At 44.3% G+C, this 25,916-nt stretch overlaps 1 protein-coding gene across 2 annotated transcripts in view; it reads right to left on the reverse strand.

The window, feature by feature from the left end:
• The window catches only part of GRAMD2B (GRAM domain containing 2B), a 60,794-nt gene extending 35,108 nt beyond the window's left edge, over positions 1-25,686 (reverse strand). The window contains exon 1 of one of the 2 annotated variants that reach the window (XM_028748564.2): positions 25,471-25,686. In XM_028748564.2, the coding sequence (XP_028604397.2) occupies positions 25,471-25,598 (128 nt within the window). In that variant the 5' untranslated portion in view covers positions 25,599-25,686. The remainder of the gene's footprint in view (positions 1-25,470) is intronic. The other variant, XM_028748562.2, reaches the window with a different exon arrangement.
• Between the last annotated feature and the right edge of the window lie 230 nt (positions 25,687-25,916).

The following is a 25,916-nucleotide window of genomic DNA, read 5'->3' on the forward strand; positions in this document are numbered from 1 at the left end:
CCGTCCCATTCTCAACCCGCAGAGCGAGTCCCGGCGAGGCTGGAGGGAAAAGGAGGAGGAGGAAGAAGAAGAAGAAAGGAAACCGGCCGACGAGCTCCTCTGAGAGGGAGCCGGTGGCCCAAAACGTGCCCGGGAAGAGGGCGGCAGCGCGGGGCATGTCGGGTATTCACCGCACGAGAACATTCCAGAAGGCGGCGGGGTTTTTTTTCTGGGGGGGGGGGGCGAGCTGTCCCCGTTGGTTGGGCAAAAGGCCTCGTGAGGGGAAGGGTCTTCGTTCGGATTTTCCCGCCTTTTTTTTTGAGGAGGGGGATGGCGCTTTTGAGGGGGAAAGAAAAGAAAAATGCTCAACAAATTATGGGGGTGGGTCTAAAAATAAATAAATAAACCTCGAAAGCTTTCGGGGTTTCCTAGAAAGAAACTAAAGCACAGCCCATTGGGGGTTTTTCCAGAAAAAACCCCACAACACAACCATGTTGAGGATCTTCCCCAAAAGAAAGAAAAAAGCTCAACAACTTTGCAGGTGCCTGGAACTTTACTTTTTGAAATACGGCAACCCTAGCTGCTTATTTCGTTCGATTTAGGGTTGCCGTATTTCAAAAAGTAAAGTCCAGACACCTGCAAAGTTTCGTTTTTTAAGGGTGCCAACAAAGTTGATGAGCTTTTTTTTTTTTAAGGAAAGCACTACCGAAATTGGGTACAAACCCAAACCTCCCCGCCAAAATGGTGATTTTCAACTTCTGGGTTTCCCCCCCTGACGTCGTGTTTACACACAAAAACAGGAATTGCCTGACATGTGGCGAGCCTAGTTCCATTTCTGGATTGCTTTCGGTGAAACACCTTGAAGCACTTCCACAATATAAGCATGGGGGACATCCCTCCAGTTGCTCCAGCCGCCCTGCAGCTTCCAACATACCACATTTTTTTGCCCCATAGGACGCACCGCCCCATAAGACGCACCTAGTTTTTTTTTGGGGGAATAAAGAAAAAAAATTATTCCCCCCCCCCCAGGTGCGGGGCTGGCGTGGGGGAAGCCCGAGCTTCCCCCGACCCCAGCCCCCAGAACAGGCTGCTGCCTGCAAGCCTTGCGAGCCCGGTGGGACCTCCCGCCCGGCGCGGGAGGCTTGCGGACACCTTCCCGAAGCACGGGGCGTCCTCCGGAGGGCACCCCATGCTTTGGGATGCAGGCTGTCGCCCCAAGCCTGTCGCGCCCGGCAGGACCTCCCGCCGGGCACGGGAGGCTTGCGGAACCCTTTCCAAAGCACGGGGCGTCCTCCGGAGGGCGCCCCATGCTCCGGGCTGCAGGCTGCTGCCGCAAGCCTTGCGAGCCCGCGGGAACTCCCCCTGGGCTCAAGGCTTGCGGATAGCTCCTGAAGTCTGGAGAGCGAGAGGGGTCGGTGCGCACCCGATGCCTCTCGCTCTCCAGGCTTCAGCGAAAGCCTGCATTCGCCCCATAGGACGCACACACATTTCCCCTTCATTTTTGGAGGGGGAAAAGGTGCGTCCTATAGGGCGAAAAATACGGTAATAACACAATAAAACATTTAAAGCAACCTCCCCATACAGGGCTGCCTTCAGATGGCATGGAGGTGGGATAACTCCAAACCCTCCAACATTTCTCAGAAGGAAATAGGGATTTTTGGAATTTTAATTTGGACAAAGATGGGAAGTATTACTAAAGCCACTTGCTTGTCCAAAATTAATGTTACTGAATATTTCGGATGATGCCAATGCAGATACATTGTCAAAAGAATACATATGATATTGGCAGCACAAATAGTAATTGTGACTCAGTGGAAAACAGCCCAAAATCTTGCACTGGATGCTTGATAGCACTCACTCTGGAATATAGCCATAACAGAAAATCACACATTATTTGAGATTTCAATAAGACACTTTTTATACGATTGGGCATTCTTTTGTGACATATAAAGAGGAGCCGCCATTTTCAACCCAGCCCTCATGGCAAATCTGAAGCTATACTTGATCTGATAACACCAATTGTCTTCACTTGGAGTTTGTTATTTTAACTCACATGCAACTCATGCCTGTTTTACAGTTTTTCATCTTTGGATATTCATTTGTTGTTAACTGTTGATTTAAAAAACCTTTACCGAAACCCACAAATAGGCATTTAAAAACATGGTATGTCATGGGAAGATGTTCCAAAATGTAAGCTCAGTTTCTCCATTCTACAGAGTGGACCATTTGAAAAGATGCTATCTTCAGGAGACCGTCTCCTGCGGAGTAGAGTAACCCCTTGGATATATAAGGCGTAAGATGATCTTCTCGATATCCTTGTCCAAAGCTGTATAGGGCTTTGTATACCACCAGCACCTTGAACTTAGCTAAACTAATAGACAGTGCTCACATCCAACTTGGCTTGAATGACACAATGTCAACAGAAGCATGTGTATTGATGTTGCTCTCAGGCTAAGTGTCATTAGCCTGGTTTCATTATAAGTCCATTTCTCCCCTGCATTTTGCCTCTCTAACAACTGCTGGAGAACCAAACGCTTTTTAAACAGGTGAATTTCTCCTTTTAAAAAATCATCTCTATGCCAGAAAAGGCTTGACTCACTTACTGCTTGTGCACCAGGAAGCTTTTAAGAGCCCTATCAGAAATCAAAATACTGGCCCTTGTGTCTTTTCTTAAGGAATCCACAAGGTTGCATTTTCTGGTCCCCAGCCCCACTCCACTCCTTGATGAATGTCACATCTGATCATGCTACTGTTTCTTGGATTACATTACCTTCAGTTGCTTCAATAACACCAGGTTGCATAGCTTCCACAACACCAGTTTGAGGATGCTTGAGGAATTCATATATTGCAAATTGAACTGACCCAGTCCCCAACCTCCTCAGCTAATGTATGAACTGAAAAATAGTTCTCCATCAGACTTTTCCTGAATACAGGTGACTCTCGATTTATGCTGGGGTTATGTTCCTGGCATAGTGCCTAAAGCCAAAACCAGGTATTGTCATAACACATTGGTATCAATGGCGGGTGGGATTGCTAAAGTCTTTTTTCCTTTTTGATTTTCTTCCCTTTTTTTGCCAAGCCTGTAAAGCTGAATGTGCACAAGTTAAATGCGTTTAAGTTGCGGGTTACTTCTACTGCGATAGTTCTTCGCCCAAAACATTATGAAAACAACTTTTAAAATGTTTTTTTTTGGGATAAAATATATTCTGAAATATGTAAAAACTTGTTTGGAAAGTCATATTTGATACATATGTAAATACAAATTATTGTTAATATTTTATTTATTAAAATATTTATAGACCACTATTTCATAAAAAGTGCCTTATGACAAGAATACTTTAAACCACATTGTAAAACCATATTAAAAAGTTAAAAACAGACATTGATGGAGAGATTTATTCTTTATTGCCTGGATAAGCTTGGCAGAATAGAAAAGTTTTCAGCAGCTGTTTAAAAGCTAAAGCAATTTAAAAATTTGCAGACAAATGTGGGCATAGAAGGGAATGGACTTATGGCTGAACACATGTGAAAGTGTGAGTAATGATGACAAAATTATGCTCCACAACATGTCCATTGAATGAGACGTGCTCCTAGGAAGGTGACTATAGGACTGCAGCCTTAGACACTGTGATTGTATTAATCTTGGGTAAAACCTGGCAAATCATTTTAATCTTGAGATTGTGCCAGCAGCGACAAACAGGAAGCAGAATCCCCAGTACTCTATTTGCATTACAGTGGTACCTCGGGTTACAGACGCTTCAGGTTACAGATTCTGCTAACCCAGAAATAGTACCTTGGGTTAAGAACTTTGCTTCAGGATGAGAACAGAAATTGTGCAGCAGCAGCGGGAGGCCCCATTAGCTAAAGTGGTACCTCAGTTTAAGAACAGTTTCAGGTTAAGAACGGACCTCCAGAACCAATTAAGTTTTTAACCCGAGGTACAACCGTAGTTAACTGACTTTGTTCACTGAATTAATGAAACACTGACATATGCTGAAAAGATTTTTTCAGCAATTTCTCCTCATCCCATACTAGGGTGGATCTACACATGGGGAAAAAGCACTATAAATAAATCAGAAATTAAATTGTTATGACAAAAGGAAAAAAATGCTATGTAAAATTGCAAAGAAACATTATTTGCTCTCCGATGCCATCTGGTTTTGTATGTTTATAACACATTCAAAGCGCTGGATTTTTTTGATTTTTTTTACTAATGTAGCTGAGCCCCTAGTCTGTTTTATTCCAGATTAAAGAATTTGGGAACGCTCTCACATCCAAAAATAGGAGTTAAGAGGATTGCCAACTTTTCAACAATATTTCATTTATTTCTAAAACAGGCATTTACTGACTAACTCAAGAGGTTCCCATGGTGTATTAACATACAGTATTAAAATGGTATTCAATTAATGTAAAAAGAAAAATATAATCCAGTCATTTAATGGAACCAGCACCCAAATCCAGCTGGCAGGTGAATATACTGTTGCTTGTGAATGACTCATTAAACACTTGAAGTTCCTTAAAACACTTGTGTAACTTCATTGAATCCATTGCAGAGTCACGCATATCCTAATGTGCAATTTCCTGTGGCTCGTTTTTCTTGTTCTCCTTGTATGTGGCTTATTCTTTTAATGTGTCAGAACACACACTTACATATTCCTGTTACAATTATTTATTTATTTATCTTTAGTCCCTGTCTTGCAATAAAATTTATTTCCCCTACATACATTGAGCAACTACAGTATAATAACGGTATTTCACTTAGCATGCATAAGTCTCCAAAATACTTTTTTTGTGCTATGGTTGCAATAGACAGGGGAAATGTTCATTCTTCTCCACCATCCGGCCTTTCGGATTGTGATGTCACATTGTCATTCTCCCCCTCCTCCTTCACAAATTGTTCTTTGATGACAGTAAAATGAGAGGCATCTCTGGAGGGGACATGGTCTCCTTGTTCTGTGATAATAGATTCCTCAAGTCCTGCTGCTCTCAGCTGGGTTTACATTGAAGGACTTAAAACAACTTTGCATCATTCTGCTTTGCTTTATTCTGCTTTGCTGTATAGTTGCAATTCTATACACTTGGGGGTGTTACTGTTTTCATTTTGATTATGTATTTTGTGGTTTTATATTTTGATTTTGTTCTGTGAACCATCCTGAGACCTCTGGGTATAGGGCGGTTTACAAATTCTAATACTAATAATACTAATAATACACTTAGCTCTTAAGCACTCTTTGTGCATTCAGCTGAATGTGTGAAATGGCAAGTGGGAACCACCAGCCCTTCACCCTCAGTGATGCTCTTGAATGCCCTTCCCAGCTGATGCTAATTGACACATGGAGTTTCCAACATGGGAATGGGAACCTTCAACAGTGAGGAAACCCTGTGTGCAGTAGCGCTGGTTTTTAACACTGTGGCATAGCACCTACCCACCCTAATTTGCAATATAGGCCAGGTAAAAAAGTATGAAATATGGACTTTGAACCAGTTTGGGATGATATATCGCCCAGCCCTAACACACATCATGATTTGCAATATATTGCCAGGTCAGAAATTATGAAAACGATATCATGATATGGACTTTGAACCTGTTTGGGATGATATATCGATATATCGCCCAGCCCTAATGGGCAGGTGAAGCAGCTTCATTCTAAAGTTGATTATGCATTGGTCAGGGGTGTACTTGGTGCATAGCATCATTGAGGGGAAGAGTTTACCCTGTGCCTTTCCCCTTTGCACATTCAGACTGAGTGCCTATAAAGTTTCGTTTGGAAGCCCCTCTGAGCTTCATAGGAGAGCTGGGAAGCTGGGCCATTCCATATCTACAAAACAAACCCAACTGAGCTCTTCCTATCCCATGGTGTCAACTGACTGGATATTCAGGAAGGCAGCTACTGAAACCTAGATGGCCTCTTGAAGCCAACATTCAGCTAGCAAGGCTTGCAGTCAGAAGACAGTGCTGGTGACACAGAAGACAACGTTCTGGTGTCTGACTGCTAGGAGCCCTGGTTAAGATGCCCCTACCCCTAGTACATTGCATTAGCAAAATTACCCTATTTGTTACAGGAAACAACTTTTACTTTGCACGCGGGCTCAGTCCTGGTGCCTTATGATTCCAAGTCAATAAACCAGAGCACAGATGCATAAAAGAGTCTTTGCCCTGGGCCTATCAGAATAGTTTAATTCTTAGTATATTTGCTTTGTCCACTATGGTCCTGCAAAGAACTTTGAAACTTAATAGTCTGCACAATTGTACTATTGGTCCAATAAAACAGATTAGCTAACCCTGCTTTATCTCCATTGTGTATGTATATGGATTTATTGAACTCACATGAAGTCCATCCAAATACCTCTCTTCCCTTAGGAAGCTAAGCATTGCAAGTAATATATTAACAGTCCTTGCAGTGCTCTCTGACAAACAGAGGCTGCAGGCAGCTCTTGTGTAGTGTATTATACAGCAGGGGTAGTCGGCATGGCATACTCCAACATTTCTCTGATGAAAATAGGGACATCCTATCCCAGAATAATAATGACAATCATTTTATTATTTCCACCCCACCCATCTGACTGGGTTGCCCCAGTCACTCTGGGTGGCTTCCAACTTATATAAAAACATTAAACATTAAAAAACTTCTGTATACCAGGGCTGCCTTCAGATGTCTTCTAAAGGTTGTGTAGTTACTTATCTCCTCAGATCGGGGGTTGCATAATTCCATACCCTCCAACATTGCTCCAATAAAAACAGGGACACCCTACCATACCCTCCAACATTTCTCTGATGAAAATAGGAACGTCATGAGGAAAAGCAGGACATTCCAGAATCAAATCAGAAACTGGGACGGCTTCTGTAAATCTGGGACTTTCCTTGGAAAACAGGGACACTTAGAGGGTCTGGCATGGTGCTATGCAAATGTTGTTGGATTCCAAGTCCCATTAGGCTCAGTCAGTCTGGCCAAGGGTCTGGAACGATGGCTGCATCTGGAGTACACTATGTTTGCTACCCCTGCTATACAAATAACCAAAGCTGGTGAAAATACACAATCTGTGAAAATGCATAATTAATTTGGTCTTTGCTTGTTGGGAATATGCAAAGACTAAATCCCTATGAACGACAAAAGCAGAAAGATCATGCAGATTGCAAAAGCGGCTATCGGTCCTTAGAGAGCCCCTTCTCAATTGCTCTTCGGGTATCCATACTCTGTGTAGCAAGGAAGATTCTTGGCTCATTTGGATATTACTGCAGGCCCAATCAATTGTGGACTGCTTCTCTTTCATTAACCAGAGGCCGTTGATCAGGAATGGGCTATGGAATGGGCATGCTTGCTGGTGCTGATGTGGTTTGTATCCCACAATGTCTGGAGGGCATCAGGACATGTTGTTATTCCTGCACGAAATATGTGCTTCCGCTGCAGACGACAAAAGGTGTGACGGGAGAGTCTAAGCCCATTCATCCGACATGTTGAGACTCTTCCTCTTCCCCCCTTTTTTGGACAGGAGGGGAATGGGCATAGCCAGGATTTTTGGGGGGAAGGCAGGCCTTTTGTTGTGGGGGGGGGGACAAAACCTCAGTTAGTCTATGTATTTTTTTATTGATTTAGGGAGGGCAGCTACCCCTGTGCTCGCTCTATGGTTTGAGTTCTCATACATTTGCCTTGTTATGAATTTTTTTGGGGGGGCAGACTCTCCATATACCTATGTTTAATAAAGGGTCATAGAACCATAGAATTGTCAAGTTGGAAGGGACCGTGGAATATTTTGCCCAACACGGGGGTCAAAACGCAGAGATTTAAGAGTCTGGTGCTCCACCAGCTGAGCTAATCCAGCTAGGGTAGAATTTAGCTGCTTTTTGGAATATGAAGGGAAGATGCCAGGCCTGTGAAAAATACAGGCTGAACCAGTTCTCCTGTTCAGGAGATTGCTGATAGCGATGCCCTTATGAAAAGCACAAGAAAAACGTAACTACCGGGCCATTAAGAACGATTGATCATGCAGGCGCCGTTCTTCCCGCAGCTGAGAAGTGGACAGAAACAGAAGAATTGGGAGGGGCAGGTTGTCAGGGTCACAAGGGGCATGATACCACACAGGGAAAGAGGGTGTCGTTTTACAAAAGAGGTTTGGGGAGCAGGGATTTTCTGGGAAGAAGGAGCAGGAAGAACTCCATGCAGAGACTGAAGGGTGGCAGAACTGCTGGCTGGTTGGAGCAGGCTGTTACAGAGCGATATGGCAATGGTGCTTAGGATACCTCTCGATCCAATGTCGCCCTGCTGGGAAGGACAAACCCCTCTGGAGATGTAAATGTTGCGAACTCTCTCTGTGTGTGTCAAGATTCAGGTTCTAAATACAGTGGTACCTCTGGATACGAACAGGATCTGTTCTGGAGCCCCGTTCGCATCCTGAAGTAAATGTAAGACGCGACTGTGCGTCTGTGCGTGTGCGGGTCGTGTTTCGCTGCTTCTGCGCATGACGTCATTTTGAGCGTCTGTGCATACGCGAGCGGCGAAACACGCGAGTAACACGCTCCATTACTTCCATGTCACCGCAGAGCACAGCCCGAAAATACTTAACTTGAAGCTACTTCAACCTGAGGTATGACTGTAGTGTAAAATAAACCACATTTCACAAACACATGAGTCTCCACTGTGCCTCATTTTCTGCAAGAAACACAAACCCTGGTTATGTGCCAAGACCCCTGCAATCCTGCTACTGCCCACCAGCAATTGGGGTGGCCAGTAACACTATGGATGCTGGATAGGGCATTGATGTCCCTGTTGGTGTTAATAACGGATTAGGGCTAATCAGATCTCTAAATTAACTGAGTAGCTGAAAAGACTTCAAAGGAGAGTGGGAAACAAGCCTGCAATCCCACAGCCTGTTCTCAGTTTCATATCCAGAGTTATGGATGCGAAGCATTTCCATTTGCACTGGTCCTCTGCAGGTACTGCAAAACAGGCACAGGACATACAGAATTGAAGTGGAAACTGCCAGGCCCAGATCCCGAGGGTGATTCTTTAAGAGATGTACAGATGAGACCATTCAGCCAGGCGCAGATTTCCTGGCTCCTGCGGCAACAAAGAGAGAAGCCACACTTGGCGACGTTCTCCCTTCCCTCTGTGCAACTCGTAAAGACACAGAAGTCCTCTTAGAGTAAGATTTTTTCCAATGAATCTGGCAACACTTTAAATAATAAACAAATAAATAAATAAATAAATAAACAAACAAATAAATAAATACTACATGTTCGGACGTTGATGCTGCAGCGATGGCGGTGGCAGAGGGGCGGCTGCCGCCTTGACCTCAACTGCCACATTTCCCCTCTGAGGCTTCTATCTCCTTTCTCCATGAGCCTGGGCAGCCCATGAGTTGTTGGTTCTTTGGTGGTGGGGAAGCGGTGCGCGGTGGGTCAGGCATGGAAGGTGGAGAAGGAGGGCCAAGAGCGGTGGCGGCGGCGAGGCTTGGGCAGCGCGATGCCTCCCTTCCCTTCAGAGCAGCCCCAATCCCATTTCTACTTGTGTCCAAGCAGGAGGGGGCGGGGTTCCCTCAGCTGGGAAGGGAGGCTTCCTGTTGCCTAACTGAGAGATCCCTGCCCCCTCCTGCTTGCACGCAAGCTCTGATACACAGCGTGAAGCCTCCCTTCTCAGAAGTTGGGAGGCTGCTCCGATAGGTTGCATTTCCCGGGGACATTAGATGAAATCCGGGGACATTCCGGGGATGGAATTTGTCTGGGGACTTATTCGTAAATCCGGGGACTGTCCCTGGGAAACGGGGACATCTTGTAATCCTATCTTAAAGGCTGAACCTGGCAGCTTTGTATGCAATGCCACCACTTGGAGAATCCATGGATTGGAACCTGTGCAAATTTGGACAAGATGGATTCTTACACGGGGCTCCAGATTTTTGAGGAGTGAAGTCAACGAACTACTCCCCATTCAACGGCCATTAAAAAATTAATGTTTTAAAGGGGCCTTAAGTTTCAAACCCGCAGAGTCTTATAAAAGATAAATAGGAAACTGAGCAGTTGCCAATGCAGATGGAAAATCTTCTCAAACTGTGAGCTTTTATTCTGCGGCAAGATCTTGTTACGCAACTACGCAGCTCAATAGTAGCTGTATTATTATGTAGTCTTAATAGCCTATGTATTATGGATGCAGGGAAAACATCTCTGTGAAAAGCCAATGCAGCACAATTGGAAGCCCCTATTCAGTCGAGCAATCCACACCCTAAACGGCCCATCTAGATGATTAACAAAATTGCATCTCGCCCACTTAGCATGACATTGTAGCCATGATTTAGATTAGAATATAGCAATGCTACATACAGGGCTGAACAGTACCCGCTTGAACAAATCTACCATTGTTCCATTTTTAATTTTTTTTTACTTGTACTGAGATCCGTTCTTCATATTTTTCATAGCCGTTCTGAAATCCTGCATAATTTCGGATCTTGAGGTCTTAACCCATCTGCTCTGAACTTTGGAGAATGTTAGATTGGCACAAAGTCCTGCTTCTCCCCGAAGCCTTCCAACATAGGCAGAGAGTTAGCAACAGGAATTTCTATCATTCGCACAGCACTTTGGAGAATGTTAAGAAGCAGAGGCTCCCACTCTTTCTTATCTTTGTGAGACTGCCGTCAAATCTGCTTCTTCCCTAAGTGCTTTGTGCATACCAGAGGGAGGGAGCTGGTGGTGAGGCCACACAGCGGAAAGCCAATATTTATAGGGTGTTATGTACATGGATAAATTGGCATTTTATATTCAAATCAGACAGGGCAGAATTATCAAGTCAGTCTTTGATAGATGGTTTGTGCCTTAAGGAATAACAAGGGCTTCTGCAAGGATGTTTTGGGGAGGGGGAGATTAAAAACAAAACAAAAGGCGGAGCAGGCTAATTTCTTTTTCTTTTCTTTTTTGAATATTTTATTAGTTGAATATAAGAACAACATATAATCAAATACAAGCAATCAAATACAGTTTTCCCCTAACCCCCCCCAAAAAAACGTGGCCCCAACTACGTCCAGGTAATTAGGTTAGTAATATAATCAAATAAAAAATTATTTCTACAGTTGCTGGTTTAAAAAATACCATTCCACATGCTCCCATGTGTCTTAGGTGGTTTAAATGCATGTTCTGTCTTTGATGCATATGTAATAAAGGAAGACCACGGTTATGTAAAAGTTAAGTAGTTTCTCACGTTGTTTTCTTTCACGTACCCTTTCTGTTAACTTTTCCATCAAAATTAATTCCCAGACATAAGCATACCAAACTTCATATAGGTTCACGTTTAATGTCCTCCAGTGTCTAGCAACAGCAAGACGTGCTGCAGTTATAAGATGCACAATTAAGTCTTTGTGAGGCTATTTCTCAAAAAGAATGAGAAGAAAAAATGAATACGTTTTGTCTCATCTCAGGTTTTTCAAATGCTAGAAATCTATTGTATTTAAAATGTGAAATCTAGAGGTTATGGTTCATCAAGGGAGGGACTACCTCGACTGTAGACATTTACAGTATGAAGAATAATTTAGGGCAAGTTACAGGGCTATAAAATGCCAGGTATCATTTCTGTAAATGTGTAGCTAATTTTGTAGCGCGTTTCTTCTTCCTCCTGCTGTGGATATGTTCTAACAAACTTTCTGAAGTCAAAACCGCAGCATACAGTGCTGGAGAAATGTGATATTGCTGCACTGCAAGTGCTACATTCAGGAATGGCATTTATCCCATGCTGCATTTGAAAAAAACACTGCACAATGAATGAACAAAAAAGGGCATCATCTTGAAAGGTCTTGATCAGTTTAATTGGGGTCCTGTTTCTTTGCCAGGATCCGAAAGAGCTGCTTTAGGCACATCAAGGACTCGGGACACATCTGGTGAGATTCTCCATCCTTTTTTCATTGAACAGCAGATTTCTGTGCTGCATCACACAGACAACCTTTGAAAGTTGCACCTGCGAAACTGATTTTCTGTGCCGCATGGGGTATAGACTGTTTCAGAAACACAAGCCGAATCACCACCACCTCTGGCAGGCTGAATACATGGGTTCTCAGGCATGGTTTTCAAACGGATCTTAAAGAAAAATTCTGCCATGCATTTCTAACTTCAAGTGCACATGTTTTCAAATAGATACACACAAACAGGATATTGCAATGTTTGGTCACAGAACTAGGTTTGTTTCCTATTCTGAAGATCGCCTTTCTGTTCTGTTTATATTCCTGGAGCCCGAGGGAGATATAACACAGCTGCTGGCGACAAATTCTGACTTTAACATTTCACGGTTGTTATTAGTTTATTACAAACTGTTTCTAGAAACTAAGAAGCAAACCATAATAGCCAACCGCAACCCAAAAGGCTGTTTAAGGAGATGCCAACTGGTTCCATAGGAAGACCTCTCCTCATATGTTTTCTCCATATATGACAATGCCAGTCATGGTTCTCCTTCACCTAGCAATTATTTTACCTTCCACGTACCATATTTTTCGCTCTATAAGACGCAACTGACCATAAGACGCACCTAGTATTTAGAGGGGGAATGCAAGAAAACAAATTTCTTTAAAGGGAGCGCTGAGCAGAGCCTGTATGCATCCCAGCGCTCCCTTTCACGAGCTGTGTGGAGCATGTGTGCGACACTTGTAGGTGTTGCCCTTCTCCCTCCTTGGGGAAAAGCCCCCAAGAGCCGCACACACGCTCTGCATGGCTCTTGGGGGCTTTTCCAGGAGGTGGGAGAAGGGACTGAGGGGCTAAGCCAGAAGCTAGAACAGCAAGAGGGAGCACTGCACAGCGATCCCTCTTGCTGTTCCGGCTTCTGGGATAGCTGCGCAGCCTGCATTCGCTCCATAAGACGCACACACATTTCCCCTTACTTTTTAGGAGGGAAAAAGTGCATCTTATAGAGTAAAAAATACGGTATATGGGATTTCTTACCATGTGTTTCTCCAACCTGAGATAGAACTCCTGATCCAGGTGGCCTGAATGACCTAGTCCAGGGATGGAGAACCTTTCTTCCAGCCTGAGGACCAAAGCCCTTCTGAGCAACAACCTTCAAAGGGTCAAATGCAAAAGCAGGTGGAGCAACAAATGGAATCTCTGCCTTTGTTCAGCAGGCTAGTTTCTACACAAACTCCATCCTTCATCTGGGCAAATAAAAGCCATGATCAGAATTCAAGGACACATTCCAACCAGGCAAAAGGAGGGCGCAAAACAGGGCCAGTGAGGGGAATAGCCTGGGTAGAGAAGATGTGGCTTGGGAAGAGGTATGGCGTTGGAGGTTCCTGAGGGCCAGATACAGAAGTGTGGAATATTGTATCTGGCCCCCAGGCCTGAGGTTACCCACCCCTGATCCAGCCCTAGTGGAACCTTCTGATGGACAGCCTTCATACCAGGAAGCCTTCAGCAGGAAAATCTTATGTCTTGTGATGGAGCCCATTCCCATTTGTTTGCCGGGTACCATCATGTTGATCGCGAGTTCACTGAATTCTGTCCTAGACTATCATACCCCTCAAGAACCCCAATTAAATCGGGCCATCCCATTTTGGGGTTTCGTGCTCATGTGTGACGGCACTGCGCCCCAAAACATGTGTTTGGGGGCTCCATACTTTCGTGTGGATCACGTGGTTTGAGCGGAACCCAGAAGATGTGAGTCCTAGTTTTTGGTCTGGATACATTGGAGGGTATGTTCACATTGTACACACTGGAAGTCTTTGTATTCTTTTCTCCTGACCCTCTTTAGTAGGTTTTTGGGGGTTTTTTTGGCATTCTGCCCTTCTTGGGAAAGACACAGAGTGCTTGTGTACCCATTTGTTAAATGCTTCTTTAAAGGCCCTGGCAACCTGAGGTCCCCTGTAATAGGCTCAGGTCTGCTTTGGAGTTAGTCCTTAGTTCTTATCCAATTGATATGGAAACACTTTGAACCTCTGTCTACCTGCGACCTTTGTCTCCTTTCTTTCAAGTTAGTGTTGCCCATATCTAACACCTTTCCCAGGAGGGCATGTGACCTAAGCTTCAGACTCTCTTACTCACCATAGCGCTGCATCTACCAGGGAAAAGTGTTTTGACATCTAGTTCACTGTTCCTAAAATCATCTCTATTTTTCATTGAGTCTTCTCCTTCCAGTTTTCCTGCCTGGCTCTAATAATCAACATGCTCTCCAGACCTTAGGCTCCGGGCCTTATGACATGATGGAACCGTTCCAATGACAGGGGGAAACCCTATTGATTTGTTATGGTGAGCCATAAAAGGTTCATCACACTTCTCCTGAATGACTTCTCCTCAGTGACTTCCCTCCCACTGGATTGTTTCCACTATCACATGCTGTGAGTTGGCAGAACAACCTCTCCTTGCTTCATTGGAGGACATTCCATTAATAACCATGAAACATTTACTTTACCTTCTCCAGAACAGTCCTAGTCATGGAGCTCTGGAGGAAGGCTGCTTGATCAAATCTATCTAAATCTGTGAAACATTGTGCATTGGACTCAAACGCATAGACAAATGCTCTTCTTGATAGTGCTGTCATCCATAAACTGCTCTGCTCCTTAGGCATTCCAGATCACCCAGTTTTGCCTGCCCAGAAAAATGAACACCCGAAGGGGAGAAGGACAGTTTGCTTACCTGCAATTTATGTTCTTTATACTGTCATCTGTGCAGTCCCCTCACCTTCCTTTCTTGTCTCCTTTCCTTATTTGGGGTAGGTAAAGGTAAAGGGACCCCTGACCGTTAGGTCCAGTCGTGGCCGACTCTGGGGTTGCGGCACTCATCTCGCTTTATTGGCTGAGGGAGCTGGCGTATGTGGCCAGCATGACTAAGCTGCTTCTGGCGAACCGGAGCAGTGCACGGAAACACCATTTACCTTCCCGCCGGAGTGGTACCTATTTATCTACTTGCACTTTGATGTGCTTTCGAACTGCTAGGTTGGCAGGAGCAGGGACCGAGCAACGGGAGCTCACCCCGTCGCGGGGATTCGAACCACCGACCTTCTGATCGGCAAGTCCTAGGCTCTGTGGTTTAACCCACAGCGCCACCCGCTATGTGGGATACTCCCATGGTAATGATAATGGAACTGGGCAGAAGAATGCTCACCCTCTTCTTTCAAGCAGACTTTCTCTACCTGGCGCCCTCCAGATGTTATTGGACTACAATGCCCATCACCCTAACTATCGGCCATGCTGGCAGAGGTTGATGGGAGTTGTAGTCCAAAATATCATGAATGCACCAGGTTGGGGGGGAAAAAGCTACTTAAAGGCATGCACAAAGGGAGAGCAATGTTCCCTTTGGAAGTAGGAGCAAGGCTTGAGATGTCAGCATCTAGGCTTTTGGCCTAGAAAATGCACAGGCATTACTCATGGATTCTAGAGAAGAGGAACTGATACGTATGACTGAGGAGACATTAGTTAGATATATGCGGTATTTGAATACCAAGAATACTACAGGAGGAGAGCTGGAGGAGTCTTAACCTTATTCACCATCACCACTCATATCTCTTCAGCAGCACTAATCAAATATATATGAGAAATGAATACCTTTCTCTTCCCTCATTGGCTCCTGATTGTCAGTTTTCAGCTGTTTATCTAATTACTGCCTCGGATCATTTGCCTGTCGCATAGCTGACAATGGTATGGATTTTGGCCAGCCTGAAATCCTCTCATTAAATTACTTAGAAGATCAAAGATTTGCGAATACAGTTGTGAGGAGTAACTACTTGCATAGCAAGAAGGATATAATATTATTTTTTTAGCGGTGCTTCTGAGTAACTGAGAAAACCTGAACACTTAATCAACTACACTTCAAAGAATTGGTGTGACTGCCCACAGGTAATATAAAAATAAGACGAAAGAGCATCACACCTGAACTAACACTAACACTAAAAAAACCTGTAGTTTCAGCAGAATGCATTGAACATTTAGGGTGTGCCTGTTCATGCACTTAATGCCACAGATGGATATGGGCATTGTTTTCTCTGTACTGTAAGAACCTGAGAAAATCCACGACAGGCTCTGGTTTCCTGCAGCATGAGTAATTGGCATACGTGTAGCAAGATGAATTTATGAAACAGCATCACATGCTATATATTGGCAGATCATGTTATTCATTCACTTGCTCCATTTACAGCCCACCTTTCCTCGAAGGAGTTCAAGGCAGCATCCTCCCATTTTATGGTCACAGTAACTCCCGTGACGTAGGAGTGGCTGAGAGAGAATGACTGGCCTAAGTGATCACCCCGTGATTTTCGTCACTGAATGGGGGTTGGAACCTAGGTCTGAGAATCAACCCCCCCCCCCATGTTGTAAGGATGCCCAAGGGGGTCATGGGGTCACATTGCAAAGCCCTGCTTACTGCAGCCAATCCATGCACTGAATAAATTCCAGCAACTAAGGCGGCATTTTTTCATCTCCGCCAAGCTAAGCAGTTGGCCCCTTATCTCTCTCGCCCTGACCTAGCCACTGTGATCCATGCAACGGTCACCTCCAGACTGGATTATTGTAACTCGCTCTACGTGGGGCTGCCCTTGAGACTGACCCAGAAACTCCAGCGGGTGCAGAATGCCGCGGCGAGACTCCTTATGGGGTCTTCGCTGCGAGATCACATTCATCCGGTACTATACCAGCTGCACTGGCTCCCAGTGGAGTACAGGATCAGGTTTAAGGTGCTGGTTTTAACCTTTAAAGCCCTATACGGCCTAGGACCCTCGTACCTACGGGACCGCCTCTCCTTTTATGCCCCACAGAGAAACCTACGGTCTGCAAATAATAACACCCTCAAGGTCCCAGGCCTCAGAGAGGTTAGGCTGGCCTCAACTAGAGCCAGGGCCTTCTCGGCTGCCGCTACAATCTGGTGGAATGCTCTGTCACAAGAGACTAGGGCCCTGCGGGACTTGACATCTTTCTGCAGGGCCTGCAAGACAGAGTTGTTCCACCAGGCCTTGGGTCAGGGCGCAGCCTGACTTCCTCCTCTGGCAACCTGCACAGAATTTTGCCTAATCGGTTGCCATCAATTTGATTTTAATTAATTTTTATAATGAAATATTTTTAGAATGTGTGATTATTTGACTGTTTATTTGATTGTTGTTAGCCGCCCTGAGCCTGGCTTCGGCTGGGGAGGGCGGGATATAAATAAAATTTATTATTATTATTATTATTATCCTGCCATAGAGACAAACCAACTGTTTCAGGAAGCACAAATAAATCTACAAAAACCATCTTTTGCAGTATTCTAAAATAGGATAGGGACACGGGTGGCACTGTGGTCTAAACCACAGAGCCTAGGGCTTGCCGATCAGAAGGCTGGCGGTTCGAATCCCCGCAACGGGGTGATTGCCTGTTGTCCGGTCCCGGCTCCTGCCAACCTAGCAGTTCGAAAGCACGTCAAAGTGCAAGTAGATAAATAGGTACCGCTCCGGCGGAAAGATAAACAGCCTTTCCATGCGCTGTTCTGGTTCGCCAGAAGCAGCTTAGTCATGCTGGCCACATGACCCAGAAGCTGTCTGCAGACAAACGCCAGCTCCCTCGGCCTATAGAGCGAGATGAGCGCCGCAACCCCAGAGTCAACCGTGACTGGACCTAATGGTCAGGGGTACCTTTACCTTTAAAATAGGATTATGAACTGGATGGGGATGTCTCCAACTTTTCAAAAGTATTTTTAGAAGATTATTTTTTTTTTTTAAAAAAAAGAATCTTTCTATGTTAAAATACAAATAAAACCAAACGGGAGAACATACATGATAGAGAGTGATGAGGACACTACTTCAGATGCTTCTTCCAGCAGGAGAATCTTAAGAGGTTTTCAAAATATGCTGCAGGTTGGTTTTTTTTTACTTTTTGAAGAATTTTATTGTTTTGTATTGTAGTTTTTTCGATTCATTGATGTTTGTGTGCATGTACATGTATAATATATATATGTATATACAGAGGAAGAGAAAGAATTCATTATTTTTGTAAACTGCTTAGAGGCTGTTTCAGTACTGAGCAGTATATAAATAAACATATGAAGCAAATAGATCAGAATGGTTGGCTGTTTGCTGCAACGCCAGCCAACACGATGAGCCCCCTGGAAATGAGATCAGAGTGCAGCAGAATCGATTTTCGCACAGTAAGTCTCATTATTTGGGACACAGGTCCGCTGGGCACGATCCAGACAAATATTGCTTGCTACACCACAGTCATTTTAGATTGATTCCGTCTCCATCCCCGAGTCACAGATACTTCATCATCGTGGAGACATGTCAAGATGTGCACTTGTATAAATGATAGCGCCCTTGCTAGAAACATCTTTTGGGTAAGGCCAAAATAGCAACGTAAACTCTGCTAGATGTTGAAGGTAAAAATACAATCCAGGAAACAAACCTGATGGCCTCTTTTTCTTTCTGTCTTTCTCAGGTCACAATCATGATGATTCCAAAGGGTATCTGTCTGGTGGTACCATGTGGATAGTTTTCAAATATTATCTGTATAGTTAAACAAGCTAGACATCACCTTGCCGACAAAGGTCCGTATAGTTAAAGCCATGGTTTTCCCAGTAGTGATGTATGGAAGTGAGAGCTGGACCATAAAGAAGGCTGATCGCCGAAGAATTGATGCTTTTGAATTATGGTGCTGGAGGAGACTCTTGAGAGTCCCATGGACTGCAAGAAGATCAAACCTCTCCATTCTGAAGGAAATCAGCCCTGAGTGCTCACTGGAAGGACAGATCCTGAAGCTGAGGCTCCAATACTTTGGCCACCTCATGAGAAGAGAAGACTCCCTGGAAAAGACGCTGATGTTGGGAAAGATGGAGGGCACAAGGAGAAGGGGACGACAGAGGACGAGATGGTGGGACAGTGTTCTCGAAGCTACCAGCATGAGTTTGACCAAACTGCGGGAGGCAGTGGAAGACAGGAGTGCCTGGCGTGCTCTGGTCCATGGGGTCACGAAGAGTCGGACACGACTAAATGACTCAACAACAACAGTTAAACAATTTCTAGAGTCATATCTGTCTATCCCAGGGGTCGGCAAAGTTTTTGTGGCTTGGGCTGGTTCACGGTCCTGCAGATGCCACGATGGGCCAGAGAGCGCACATGCATGCGCAAATGCTATTTATGGCGCTCCTTCCGGCGCAGAGGAGGTGTGCACAGCTTCCCATTGGCTGCCGGACCTTCCTGCAGCCAATGGGAAGCCTGCCAGCGCTGAGGAAGGCGGTCCCTGCTCTGCTCTGGTTTAGCATGGCGCACGGGAGCCGACCAAGCAGGTGGTGGGGGTCCCTGAGCGGCGGCGGGGGTCCATGGGCCAGTTAAACAACCCCCATGGGCCACTTGTGGCCCATGGGCTTGAGGTTGCCGACCCCTGCTCTATCTGTTATAGGAGGGCTTTTTTCCAGCCAAAACTTGTCGAAACTCAATTCCGGCACCTCTCAAGTAGGTGCCATTCCAAGAGAACGAGGGAGGTGTTCATGGTGGGTTCCAATACCTCTTTTTCTAGAAAAAGAGCATTGTTTATAGGATCCAGAGCAGGTCAGGCATTTGCTATAACAAAACAGGATTGTTGGGCTATAGCAAATATCAACAAATTAGTGTGCGTCTCTGTGTGTGTATGTGTATGCCTGCATTCAGAGAAATCCAAGTCTTTTGATGAAAAGGTATAGGATAAAAATGCTATATATTGATTAGCAGGGGAAAAGGGGAGCCAAACACACTGTTTTGATTGGCTATTACGCAACTCTAATAGGATTGGTTTTCCATCCCAAGGTGGGATTGCAAACGGCGTTCTGAGAGTACTTTGAGCAGCTGGAAGTTGGGGAAGGGGAAGGAAGAGAAAGAGTGACCGTATGGAAGCGTTCACCCTTAACTAATATGTAGGGTCCGTGTCTTGTAGTTTAGGGGGGAAAGCAACATAACAAAGATATCTACCAGGAATCAGAGGACAGGGTTTTTCTATTTTATTTTGATTACCTGCTATGCTTGCCTGTCTGTGTGCAGAATTAAAATTGTTACTGCTAGAGAATGAAATACATGGCTGAACGTGCTTTTCTAGTGCGGTTTGGACAAATTCAATTCCCCTTTTCAAGGTTAACAGCTTTCACGGCAACAGCCAGGTTACCTTTTTATACTTGAGGGTACAGGGTAACAGAAGGAAATTCATTAAGTGGTGGAGGTAGACTGGTATATATCTCATTCCCTTCAGGATGAGATGTGATAGTCCCAAGACTGGCAGACGGCCCAAACAACACTGCGTTGCAAACTTTACACAATCCACTTCCATAAGTACTTCGAGAACGCTGGCTGTCCATAGGTACAGAGAATACGCCATACAATACAGTCATACCTCGGGTTACAGACGCTTTGGGTTGTGGAATTTCGGATTGCGCACCGCGCCGAACCCGGAAGTACCAGAATGGGTTACTTCCAGGTTTCGGTGCTTGCGCATGGACAGAGGCACCGAATTGCAACCTGCGCATGTGCAGATGCAGCGCTGATGGGTTGCAAATGTGCTTCCCGCACTGATCACGTTCGCAACCCGAGCGTCCACTGTACAGTCATACCTCGGGTTAAATACGCTTCGAGTTGAGCGTGTTCGAGTTGCGCTCCGCGGCAACCCGGAAGTAATGGAGCGTGTTACTTCCGGGTTTCGCCACTTGCGCATGCGCAGACGCTCAAAATGATGTCACGCGCATGCACAGAAGTGGTGAAAAGCAACGTGCGCGTGCGCAGATGTGCCGTCGCTAGATACGTTTACCTCTAGATGTGAACGGGGCTCCGGAACGGATCCCGTTTGTATCTAGAGGTACCACTGTACTTTAAATAAACCACAAGCAGATCAGAGTCTAAGGCTGTGTACGCACTAACCCATCTGTAGCATAAAAATGTGTTTTTTAAAATCAATTCAGCATTATTCATGCTCATCCTCAATATATGCCCCAGGTGATGCCAAGCGAAATGAGACAGGAATGGCAGCATCTGCCCAAGGGCGAGGAGGATTCTTAGGTGAGGGTGGAGATAGCTCAAGTGGCGACTGGGAGAAGCATTTAAAAACAAGTGGAGGGCTGTGTCCAGTGCTTTCTTTAAAAAAAAAAAAAAGTTTAGGGGGTACTCTCATTTTGACTGGATTTAGAAGAGGCAGAGGAACCAGAGACCAAATTGCAAACATGCGCTGGATTATGGAGAAAGCTAGAGAGTTCCAGAAAGACATCTACTTCTGCTTCATTGACTATGCAAAAGCCTTTGACTGTGTCAACCACAGCAAACTATGGCAAGTTCTTAAAGAAATGGGAGTGCCTGATCACCTCATCTGTCTCCTGAGAAATCTCTATGTGGGACAAGAAGCTACAGTTAGAACTGGATATGGAACAACTGATTGGTTCAAAATTGGGAAAGGAGTACGACAAGGCTGTATTTTGTCTCCCTGCTTATTTAATTTATATGCAGAATACATCATGCGAAAGGCTGGGCTGGATGAATCCCAAGCTGGAATTAAGATTGCCGGAAGAAATATCAACAACCTCAGATATGCAGATGACACAACCTTGATGGCAGAAAGTGAGGAGGAATTAAAGAACCTTTTAATGAGGGTGAAAGAGGAGAGCGCAAAATATGGTCTGAAGCTCAACATCAAAAAAACGAAGATCATGGCCACTGGTCCCATCACCTCCTGGCAAATAGAAGGGGAAGAAATGGAGGCAGTGAGAGATTTTACTTTCTTGGGCTCCATGATCACTGCAGATGGTGACAGCAGCCACGAAATTAAAAGACGCCTGCTTCTTGGGAGAAGGGCAATGACAGGCCTAGACAGCATCTTGAGAAGTAGAGACGTCACCTTGCCAACAAAGGTCCGTATAGTTAAAGCCATGGTTTTCCCAGTAGTGATGTATGGAAGTGAGAGCTGGACCATAAAGAAGGCTGATCGCCGAAGAATTGATGCTTTTGAATTATGGTGCTGGAGAAGACTCTTGAGAGTCCCATGGACTGCAAGAAGATCAAACCTCTCCATTCTCAAGGAAATCAGCCCTGAGTGCTCACTGGAAGGACAGATCGTGAAGCTGAGGCTCCAGTACTTTGGCCACCTCATGAGAAGAGAAGACTCCCTGGAGAAGACACTGATGCTGGGAAAGATGGAGGGCACAAGGAGAAGGGGACGACAGAGGATGAGATGGTTGGATAGTGTTTTCGAGGTTACCAGCATGAGTTTGACCAAACTGCGGGAGGTAGTGGAGGACAGAGGTGCCTGGCGTGCTCTGGTCCATGGGGTCACGAAGAGTCGGACACGACTAAACGACTAAACAACAACATTTTGACTCAAGAAAACCACCATTTTATAGTTCAAATCGGGAAAAATGAATACAGTAAATGGACAAAAGTACAAAGATTCACAAAATGTTTAGGGCTATGCGTACCCCTGCGTACCCCCAGAAAAAAGCACTGGGTGTGCCATACATTGGGGTTCTTTTGCTCAAGCTTAAGCTTAGCTACCTATCCTAGCCTCTGCCAAGGTATCTTTTGAGCCTTCAACTTGTAACCTGAGCTGATGCAAAGGTCATGTGCTAACTTCCTTGATACAACTATCAGGATTTCCTGAGCAGTGAGTCCAAGTCTTTTGTTTGAGGGTGGGAATCAGGACATTCTAGATCCTGCTGTCCACAAGGTGTGGTTACTTGATATGGATTTGGAAACCCTTCCCATGATTAGGTCATCCATGCCTTTTCCTCCTTACACATGCCCCAAGTGGAGAAAGGAAGCGGTGATTGTGATCTTGGTATATTCCCACCTATAGCATCAATGGGCAGGTGCGCCCATTTCAAAGGGACACACAATGGGGTAAAGCAACGAGCTTTTATTTTCACAGCAAAACTAGTTTTTTAAGAAACACTTTTCAAGAGCAAAACATATGTAATAGATCTAGATTTTGTGTGGACTACGATATAAAAAAGCAAGCTCTCAGTTTCTATTGATTCTAGAATAAAATGTTGTGTGGCTGCAGCCTCTATCAAGATTTGTTGTTGTTGTTTAGTCGTTTAGTCGTGTCCGACTCTTCGTGACCCCATGGACCAGAGCACGCCAGGCACCTCTGTCCTCCACTACTTCCCGCAGTTTGGTCAGACTCATGCTGGTAACCTCGAAAACACTATCCAACCATCTCGTCCTCTGTCGCCCCCTTCTCCTTGTGCCCTCCATCTTTCCCAGCATCAGTGTCTATCAAGCTATCAGCTATCAAGATAGCTGGTGCCTATTTTATTTAGCTTGACTTAATTGCCTGCTGCTGATTCAACACAAAGCACACAGAAATGATTGCACTTCTCAGTGTCATTGGCAGTTGTTGATATTCAATAGCTGATTCGAAAGAGACATCTAATTTGGGAGGGGAGACGGAATATTTGCTTCTGTACAATTTCTCACATTTGCTACGTCAGCAATATCAAAGTGTCTCATCAACAGTTTGATAGCATTATGTAAGGATGCCAAAGTTCTTGCTTGTGGAAGCTTCACAGTGCAACCGTGAAACTGATTCCTGTTACCTGTGAAGCAGGCTTAGATCTTATCACAAAGTTGATTTAAAGGGCACAAGAAAGGGCCAGCTCCAGCATTTTTAGGGGGTGAGGAGAGGGGCTTGGGCAAGGCACCCCCAGTGTGTCTGGTAACCTGGGATATCCAAATCAAAAATTCTTTTGGTCCACATCTCATCTTTTGGGTGCTATGGCAGTACTGTAGGTTGGGGAGCTAGACCACATTAGCTCTAGAGATAGGATAATTTGCCTATTTCCAATCCACTACAGTGGTACCTCGGATTATATACACTTCAGGTTACATACTCCGCTAACCCAGAAATAATACCTTGGGTTAAGAACTTTGCTTCAGGATGAGAACAGAAATCGTGCTCCGGCGGCGTGGCGGCAGCGGGAGGCCCCATTAGCTAAAGTGGTGCTTCAGGTTAAGAACAGTTTCAGGTTAAGAACGGACCTCCGGAACGAATTAAGTACTTAACCCGAGGTACCACTGTACTGTCATTTTAATGTATTTTACTCAGTTCTGTTCCATGGTTGCATTACTTAGGGTTGCCAAACGTCTCGGACATAGCTAGTATTCGGCCTTCGCAAACAGTGTCTGGGAGAAAAATGGTTAAATGTCTGGGAAAATCCAGACATATGGCCACTCACGTTGGGAATGTCGATTTGGGTGAATTTAATAATAAAAAAGCTCAACAACTCAAAAAGTTCAACAACCTTTGTGTCCGGATTCTCTCTTTTTGAAATAAGGCAACACAAATGTACATTATACATTTTTTTAAAAAAGAAACCAGAATGCACATATAAATGCATACTATTTATATATTTAAAGCCCCAAGAACTGTTAGGACAGCCAGAAAATGACAAAATCTAGTTGAAAGCATGCTTCCCATCTGCACATTAGTCTGAGAGGTGTGGATTGGTTCATTTCATGTAGGAATGAATAAAGATCAAATTCTCCATGCACCCCTATTTCCGTCATATCTACTATGGGAGTGAAAATGAAGCTTGTGTGGGAAATGTAAAGAAAAATAAGGTACTTTCTATCATATGTGGTGGACCTGCCCCAAGGTGAAAGACTTCTGGGAGAAGATTTATAATGAATTGAAAAAAAATGTTGAAATATACATTTATTAAGAAACCAGAGGCCTTTCTTCTTGGAATAACAGGTCTGGAATTGCCCAAGAAAGATGTTAAATTATTTTTGTATGCCACAACTGCTGCTCAAATTTTATTAGCTAAGAATTGGAAAACACAAGAAGTACCAACGGTGGAAGATTGGCAGATGAAGATGATGGACTTTTCGGAGCTAGCTGACCTGACTGGAAGAGTCCGTGACCAGAAGGAGGAGGAGTACCAGGAAGAATGGATGAAATTTAAATACTATTTAGTTAAATATGTTAAGTTAAACTAATTGGAAAAACTTGCAAATACCAGATAGGCTTAGGATTTAAATATGGAATGTGATGAATCAATATGTTTAATGCTGAATTGGAAAAAAAGAAAGATGTTAAGCGATTAAGTTAATTTTTGAAGAATATTGGATTTGGAAAACCGTTAAAATGGTATACATTGAAATTCAACCAGGGGGACACGAGGAAGTCACTTAACAATGTAACTGAGTTTGATTTAATTCGGTGGAGATTTATGTTTGTTTGTTTATATGTCTGTTCATTTAAATTTTTTTTTTTGGAAAATTAATAAAAAATGAAGCTTGTGTGAATCCACTTTGCGTCTCATAACTGAGACTGAACTCTCTAAAACTGCTGATTAGATTAAATGGGGTCTGCCAGAAATGCTTGCCTCTATTCGGTTATCCCAAAAGTGACCCTAAACATTTTAATTATGGGGTCTGCCTTTACAGAATCCGAGCTTGGCCGGGCCTGATCCTTGATGCAAAACAGAAACTTCATTAACGTCCCAGGAGAAATGTATCAGCTTAGAAGCAGTAGATAATAATCCATTGTGTCATCGGTAAGGTCATAATTATAAACCATTAGGTCAAAATACTCATGGAACGATTGGAAAGAATCTTTGAAACATACCTGACGAACACCGAACCAGTACTCTCGGTAGCGCTGAGGGGAGGAGGGTCGTCGCTTGACTTGCGGGAGCGAGACCGTCGTTTCAAATGAGAATCCAAGTCTTGTAGATCGTGCATCTTCTTAACCATTTTAACAAAATTAAATGGCCGTTGGAAAAAGAATAAATACTTCTCCTCTGTCCCTGAACATATCCTTCCGCAGCACAGGTGTTTGCTGATATTTGACGTCGATTTTTAATGCTGAACCTAGCTCAGGAAGGAGCTTTCTTTATGAGTTAATAAGTTACTTATTTGAGCAATGTCACATGCCTCTTGTGTACCTGTCTGAAGGCAGCCTTATTTACTTAGTACTAAAAGCTGGGTATTAGTAATACTAATATACCACTAAGGTGTCTAAGAAATCGAGCTATTTGAACATATATTCCTTTGGTAAACAAAGCAGTATTT

This window comes from Podarcis muralis, chromosome 11 (assembly GCF_964188315.1).
Source record: "Podarcis muralis chromosome 11, rPodMur119.hap1.1, whole genome shotgun sequence".
Lineage (NCBI taxonomy): Eukaryota > Metazoa > Chordata > Lepidosauria > Squamata > Lacertidae > Podarcis > Podarcis muralis.